General features: G+C 34.2%; 1 protein-coding gene across 1 annotated transcript; it reads right to left on the minus strand.

Annotated features, from left to right (window-relative positions):
• Positions 1–6,908: 6,908 nt before the first annotated feature.
• LOC107499184 (putative olfactory receptor 2B8) lies at positions 6,909–7,844 on the minus strand. The gene has a single exon (XM_016123126.2). It carries the CDS (start codon positions 7,842–7,844, stop codon positions 6,909–6,911), a length of 936 nt encoding a protein of 311 aa, XP_015978612.2.
• Positions 7,845–8,511: the final 667 nt, after the last annotated feature.

Below are 8,511 nucleotides of genomic sequence, written 5' to 3' on the forward strand. Positions count from 1 at the left end.
AGTTCAGAAATCATTCAGAGATTTAGTCTTCAGTTCCTTTTTTTTCAATCCAACATGTAAATCTATATACTGTGTGAAAAATAAGGAAATAGGTCATTCCTATTTTATTAACTGCATTAAAGAGAAAACCACAGGCCCAAAATAGTGTCATTTGTGATAATACCCATGATACCAAACCTAGATTTAATACCTGACCTGGTTGTTGTTTTAACCCTTCCCACAAACATAATTATGAGCAAACAGTCTGGAATTTTTTAGTCGACCTCAATGAAGTGATCTCATTTTGGCCCTCTCAGTCTCCCATAAACAGAAGAGGCAATCTACATATGGAAAACCTTTTGTGGTTCCCATTCCTCCCAAAGACATCCTGGTCTGAACATAATCCTTTTTTTTGTTTGTTTTAAGTTCTTTTCCCTTACCCTTCTTCCTATAAAAACCTTTCATTTTGTAAAACTCCTGGAGCTTCCTTCCAATTGCTAGATGGGATGAATAAATTAAAGCCAATCAGATCTTCAAATTTACTCAGTTGAATGTTGCTCTTTAACAACTACAAACTAAGTATGGATTATAACAAATATATGTTATAGTTCAAAGAGACGTTGCCTTAGAGTCAGGAAAATCTTTGAATCTCAGTGACCTTGTTGAAGACTGGCTTTATTTCTTAACTAATTATTGTATCTGGTCAATAAACAAAGCACTTTAAATCTCATTAAGTTTCTATAACAATTATTAAAGACAGGCATTATCTTCATTTGAAAGATGATATAAAATAAAGCTCAGACAGGTCAACAAACTTGTCAGACTAATGGAAGAGCTACACTTTTCATTCTGTCTAATGACAAACACCAAGCCTTAGACTGTTTAGCAAGAAAATTTCACCTAGGCCATGGTATCTTGAGCAAGTTACTGGACCTCTGTAAGCCTCAATTTCTTCATCTACTAAATGAGAATGACCATATTTACCTTTTGACATTTTTCAAAGGATATGCTGTAATCTCTGTGAAGAATCTGTCATATAAAAACACTTAATAAACATTAGTTGCTTTTATTTTTTCTTCATTTATATTTTAACTATCCATAATTAAGCTATCAATGTGACGTAATGAAGTACAAAAATTGTTTACTGTGTAGTTGGTGGTAGAAGCATACGTATCACTTATAATGGCAGGTGAAAAATGAATAAAAGTTTGATCACCTTGATCTTAGTTCATTCCCACCAATAGTTATTTCACATGAACACATTAATATCTTTCTACTTCAGTCTTCTTATCAATAAAATGGGGGCTATTATTTATATCTTATTTATCCTTTTAGTTTACTCAACTAGAAAATAAATGTCTTATATTTGAAAAGGCCTGAATTCTCTTTCATATGTAAAAATTTTGGTGCAGTAATAAATTCATAACAAAGGTAAATATATCAATTATATTTTCTATAATAAACTGAAGAAATCATATGAGTTGGTGTTCTTTTAATCAACAAAGAGTTGGTAATCACTATACCAGGAGTTGTGAAAGGCAAAAATCGATGCAGAAGTGGTTAAAAAGGGAGATGTCAGAGATATAGCTGAGATTGAATTCTGCTTCCTCCATGATCAAACTATATAACCTCAGGTGAGTTTTTTTTAATAATAATCTGTGTTTAAGATGTGGTGGACAATGCGATACATTTATGTTTTTTATAACATGATATACATATGTATACATAATTTCCTGACTTCATGAAAATATATGCATAGGGAGATAAGATAATGTCAATTCTCTGTATCACAGAAAAAATAATAATAATAAATGATGAAAGAGAATTACAGGCAAAGTGCTTTGGAAGCTCACGCTAGAAAGACAGTATTTTTTCTTGAGAGATCACGGTATCTTTTTGGAGGAGGGGGCATCTGACCTGTTTAAATTAATCAGGGAAGCAAATGAGGCAGCCAATGCCAGAAGAAGAAAACATAGTACACATAAGCAAAGAGGCTAGAACCATGAGACATGTTCATGGGCCATTTTATCTGGTTGCTCTCTGGGAGAGTGAAGCTAGAATGTAGCTCAATATCTGGAATTAATTGAAGGACATGGGAGTTTATTGCTTGGAAAATAGGGAGTTTATCACTTGTAGATTCTGGAGAAGATTCCTCTTGGCTCCCCAAAATACTGTCACATATCCATCAGCAGAGCAAACTTTAGGGAAAACAATATAACACCATAGTCTGTAGGCTAGTAAATCTGAATAGATTCTGGCTACTTGGAGCAGATTTCAAATGGTGTGCTTTTCTTAATAGGGTTTGGATAAAACTCTTATATTTTGACATATGTCTGGTCTTCTCCCAGAAGAGGAATTTAAACTGAAATCCCTGCCTTCAATCTCTGCCTTAGAGAAGATACCTGGAATAATTAGTGTCTAAGATTCTTTTTCTACTCCAAAGTTAGCCCTCTTCCATAATTAAATCAGGAGCTATACAATTGTCAAAGTCCTTTGTTTGGCATTCAAAGTCCTCTTCCTTAAATCACCTCTCTGGTAGTATTCCTCCCTGCTCTCTTAGTGCAACAGATTCTCCTGTAAAATTATATATTGAATGGTACTTGCATTTTTTTTTATCTCTTTGTCTTTCCCATGTCCAATCTCTGTGTCTTTGATAGCCTCAACTCCATGTCTCAGAACATCCATACTCTTTTCTTCTTCAAAAGACAGCTTAAATACCATTCCTTGAAAATCCCTTCCCCCCAACCTCGCTCTCTCTCTGTCTCTGTCTCTCTCTCTCTGTCTGTCTCTCTGTTGTTCACTCTGTCTCTCTGTCTCTGTCTCTGTCTCTGTCTCTCTGTCTCTGTCTCTCTCTCTCTCTCTCTGTCTGTCTCTCTCTCTCATTTACTAGACTGATTAAAAAACCCAGTCTTCTGAACAGCATGATTCTTTTATTTATAACTTACCTATGGCTGTGTGTTTGGATATTATAGCTACGCACATACATGTGTAAATGCCTTAAAGGCAGGCACTATATAAGATGTATCTAGGTTTCCCCATTGCAATAGTGAGTTCACAATGAATATGTAAAGAATGTTTGTGAAAAATGAGGAGACATGTGTATTGTGCTTTAAACAGCTTCAGGGAGTATTAAACTGTGAAGGTATATGAGGAACTTTGGAAGCAGCATTTCAGTGTCTGTGTGTTTAACTCTGTTAGATCAGTGTTAATGAGAACAGGTCCCTTCATCAAACCAGCTTTAGGACATTGAACTAGGAGCTCTTAATCAACACTATGAAAGGCACCCACAGATGACATCTGAAAATCTACATTTTTTCTACATCCCACTTCCCAAAAGTTCAAATCACATTAAACAATAATACCCCTAAAATTTCTCCCTTTGTATACTTTTGCTTATACTACTAGTCCCTATGCTACAAACTTTATTAACCCACCTAAAAACCACTTCTGTATTATGTTACATATCAATCATCACTTCTATAAAGCATTCCTGGACTCACCAAGAATACCAATAATACCTACAACATGGAGTTGTTGTGAGGAGTAAGCAAGATAATGTGACCATGGACAGTTGTCCCTCTTACTCAAGGCAGTTTGGTTTTCATCTGTTATTCTGGAGTAAGTATCAATAGTGCTTCATTTCAGTCTCAAAAATGCCCTAGTTCAAATATTAATACATATGAAAAACATAGGTAGTACATTTAACCACTCAGGTCTTAATAATGTTATCTTTTTTTTATATACAGGAGAGAAATACGATGCACATAATTCTGCTATAATATTTATACTCCTGAATATGCAGGCTTCCTTAGTAGGCTATGAGATTTTAAAGTAAGCTCATTTTTTTAATTTTCAGGTCCTGGAACATAATAAGTGATCAACAAATGCTCATTGAAAAAATTAATGTCCATGGCCTGCTAGATTAGAGAAGAACTACCAAAATCTAGTCTCAGTTCTGGATCTCAGGAAACCTACAAAAATTATGTACAAGATCTTGAGATTCATAGAAGAGCATTTTTGTCCCCATTTTTTAAGATGATGAAACTGGAGTTATAGAAATTTAAATGGTACATCAGTATTCTCTTAGTTTATAAGTAATAGCACTTGGATTAGAACTAATTTCTCCTGATTTCTCATTCAAGGTTCTGTAGAATAGGGAAATGTAAAGCATTGTAGGAAGCTACAGATTGATCATAATTTGGGAAGAGGTTTGGAGAACCTTAATAAAGGGCCGGATTCATGACTACATTCAGTCAGGTGATTTGATTATATTGATTACTCTGGATTTAGGCAAGATCATATTGTGAAGCACTTATTGAAAGATTCACACTTGCCTATGAGTAGTGAGCCGAGTCTTTGCAAGGTCAAATAGTCTAGAAAAGTCACTATAACATGAATAAGTGAGGGAAAGAGACAGAATAGGAGATGTTATCAAAGAAGCAGTTCAGCTTTCAGATTGCACTGAAAGGGTGATATTGATGATGAATAATTAATTTCATTATAACTATATTCCTTTTCAGTATTTTACAATCTAACTGGAATATTAAATGAATTTTTTTACTTTAAATGGAAAAATACTTATTAAGAAAGCTTGTAACATGATTATATGATAGTAGTATTTGTTATATCCTCAATAACTGTAGTGACGACATTAAAATCTCTCAACATTGCATTATTATCCTTAAAATTAACCAACTAAAACCAAAAAAAAAAAATAAAAATATAAAGCCATTTCAAATTTTGACAGGTTTGTAACATATCAGTTTTATAATAAATCTATTCTAGAGAAAACAGAGATAGCTAGATATAGATAGAGAGATGATAAAGAGATATAGATAGATTAATAGAGGACAATATATAGATACATAGATACATGCATAGATACTTATCTAACCCAATAACTGTCTCATTTTGTAAATGAAGAAAATGAGGCCCATAGAAAAGAAATGACTTACTCATATTAACATAGCTTAATTAAAACTTTCGAAGTATAATTTTATTATTCTCATTCTAAAAATAGTCTCCTAGATTTATAATACTGATCAAAATAAACTAGTCAAAATGGACTAAATAGGTAAAACAATAATAAATTGCTAGAAAAACAAATATCTAATGTATAAACAACCAACTAAACATGTATTTTGTGCTTATAATGTTTGGGAAATTTTTAAATACTACCTTTTACTTCAAATCATTTGCTCAGGGGAAAGTTGGTTAGAAGTATATGTTTCTAGTCCTCTCATTTTTTAAGCAAATATGAAACATATTAAGTCATTTATATATCAAGGCAAATATACAGAAATGTATCCTATTATGTAATGAATTCAACTATTCATTAGTAATTTTTCCTTTTACTTTTAAACGAATTGTAAACCCATGAAATTTCATTTACTGATCTATGTGACCTTCATATCTAGGTTAAAGAAATAGTTGTATTTTAGTAGTTGGTTATCTCCAAAAGGTGAATTACATCTTTTTTATTTTACTCTAAATTGTGAAATAAATGAGAAACAATTTTAGAAAGAGTTTATCTCTAATTTAGCAGCATGTTAATCACAGACCTTATTTAAACTTATTGAGTATATTATTGCTAATTATAATCTACTATTCTCTTAATTCAAAAAAATAATTCTTTGCAAAGATACCACTGGTTGAAAAGATTCAAAACAGAAAATATTCATTTCTACAAATTGGTGATATACTTATATATCTATGTTTCACACAGCATCCAGAAAAACCTTTTGTAAACATAAGTTGTATCATATCATCCTTCTTCATAATACTCCCATTTTACTAAGAATAAATTCCTACTCCTTGCCATAGTCGACTTAGCCTTGCGTGATCTGGCTGCTGCCTGCCCGCTCAGACTCACCGCCCCAGACACACTTCCTGCTGTTCTACTTTTCACTAGTTTCTTTTATTCCCTCAAACAGAGAGAACTCTCTCACTTCTTCACAGTCTTTGTTCACAACCACTCTCTACCTAGAAAGCTCTTCCCAATCTCACTTATACCTCTCTTGGTCTTTGTAGGCAGCCTCCTCAGAGAAATTCACCGTACCTATTATAGTCTGTCGCTGCCCCTTGATGAGTATTTCCTTTAATGCATTTATCACAATTTGTCAGTATAAGTGTATATCTTATATGCATATTATAAATATTTATATAGACATTAAAAAAGAAGTATTTTTATTTTATTTAACATTGCATTATATAGTAATTCAATGACATGTAGTGAATGAATTAATTAATCCAGTAATTAACATTTGACCAAATCTGTTTCTGATCATTATTGTCCTTTATCCACACAATTATCCTAAGAACACCAGGAATAAAACTGTCATCAAATAAAATCAGATTTATTTATCCACTACAAAAAGAAATGTTACACACCAGGATTTTCAGGAAAGGTGAAGTTTAGATGAAATTTAAATGAAGCAATATTTTAATAAAGGTCTAAAGCACAAAGTAGATGCAAAATCCTGTTTCCCTGGAAACTACAAAATTAAGAAGTGAAATGTTGCATCCAAAAATCCTTTATCCAAAGTTCTGACTCAAGTTAGAAATTAAGAATGCCTCTCTATATCAAAATACTTTAGATCCTCCAGATAGGAGTAAGATGTTTCATCTTACTGACATAATTTTAAGCCATTAATTTCAGACAGTCTATGATTTTAGAGAACCAAGATTTTTCAGGAAGTAAGGAAAGAGTAGTCGGTCACATAATGGAAGGAGTTGCTCTGACACAGTAAAGTTGCGGTTTGTCCTTGGGAGAGGCAGGTTTCCTGCCAAGTTTGCAGCTGGATTTATGTGTCTTTTATGAGTGCCAGGGAAGATGTTAACTGTCCAAGCTATTTTTTATTCCCTTACTTCATATTCAGAAGTCAATGGTCTTAGATAAACAGTTAACCTTAGCATCTCATTAAGAGCTCTCATGTCCTCTGTTTTGCAATAGCTCTCCTTAAAGCTCCTTTCACATCCTGGTTCCTTAGGCTATAGATCAAGGGGTTGAGCATGGGTGTAATCACAGTGTAGAACACAGCAATGATCTTTCCTCCAGCCCTGGAGGACTTTGACTGAGGTCTCATGTACATGAAGATAGCAGTTCCATAGAATAAGGCCACCACTGTCAGATGGGAGGCACAGGTAGACAGTGCCTTGTGCCTCCCAGAGGCTGACTGCATCCTGAGAACTGATAGAAGTATCCGGGCATAGGAAACAACAATGAGGAGAAAAGGAATGAAGACAATGATGATACTGAAGATAAAAACGACCATCTCAATGAATGAGGTATCGGTGCAAGCCAACCTCAGGATGGAAGGTACCTCACAAAAAAAGTGATTCAGGACATTAGGCCCACAGTAGGGCAAACTCAAGGTGAGAACATTGATAACCATGGAACTCAGAAAGCTACTGGACCAAGAAACGGCTGCCAACCGGACACAAGTGCTTCGGTCCATCATTACAGTATAATGAAGAGGATGACAAATGGCTACATATCTGTCATAAGCCATGACACCAAGGAGCACACATTCAATCATTCCAAAGGAGAGAGAGAAATACATCTGAGTGGCACAGCTGGAGAATGGGATGGTCTTCTTTCTTCCCATCATGTTGGAGAGCATTTGTGGGACATTGGTAGATATGTAGCAGATATCCAGAAAGGATAAATTAGTTAGAAAAAAGTACATGGGGGTTTGGAGACGAGGTTCTATCTGGATAATAGTGATAATAATAATGTTCCCAGCTACCGTCAATAAATAGAAGAATGAGAACATAACAAAAAGAATGAGCTGCATCTGTGGCTGGGATGAGAGCCCCAGAAACACAAATTCAGTCACAGTGAAGTTTGTTTTTGTCATAGCCATTTTTCAAGCCACCTCTCACTAAACTATTTACTCACATGAAGACAAAATCAAATGCCCTATATGTCACAATGTTGGAAATTTAAGACACAAGAACAAGAGATCTTGGTCTGAGATTATATCTTGAGTATCTGAGTTGTGCTACAAATGGAAAGATTTTATCTGCTTTTAGAGGAAATATTCTTCTAATGAGATAAAGAATTTGAAATTCAAATACTCATTAAAGTTAAGCAGATATTCTTCTCCTTTTTTTAAGGAAATGTGGGGTTTTTTTTTTTACCTGTTTATAGTCTTTCCAAAACCTATTTATTCTTCAAAGCCATGCTCTTACTTTACCTCTTCAAAAAGATCCAATCATGTCTTCGTTCATATCTAACAACAGAGTATCATGATGCGCCATGCAAGTAAACAGCAGTGAAGGGCATTGCTTCATATGCTTCCAACTAACCTATAAGTAAGTGTAGGAACAGCAGTTTGTGCTGCTACTGTGTTACCCTGATGCAGCCTACTAGTGTTTAGACACCCTAGTACCTTAAGAACAAAGACTGTGCATACCAACAGCAAAGACCAGTCATAGAGCACATTAATTGCCAATTCTCCCATCACTACCACTTCCATATTTTGGAGTCTAGGATGGTTTCATTATGGTCTAAAATAAGAATAATAGTAG

Source organism: Rousettus aegyptiacus, unplaced genomic scaffold, assembly GCF_014176215.1.
Source record: "Rousettus aegyptiacus isolate mRouAeg1 unplaced genomic scaffold, mRouAeg1.p scaffold_m13_p_5, whole genome shotgun sequence".
Lineage (NCBI taxonomy): Eukaryota > Metazoa > Chordata > Mammalia > Chiroptera > Pteropodidae > Rousettus > Rousettus aegyptiacus.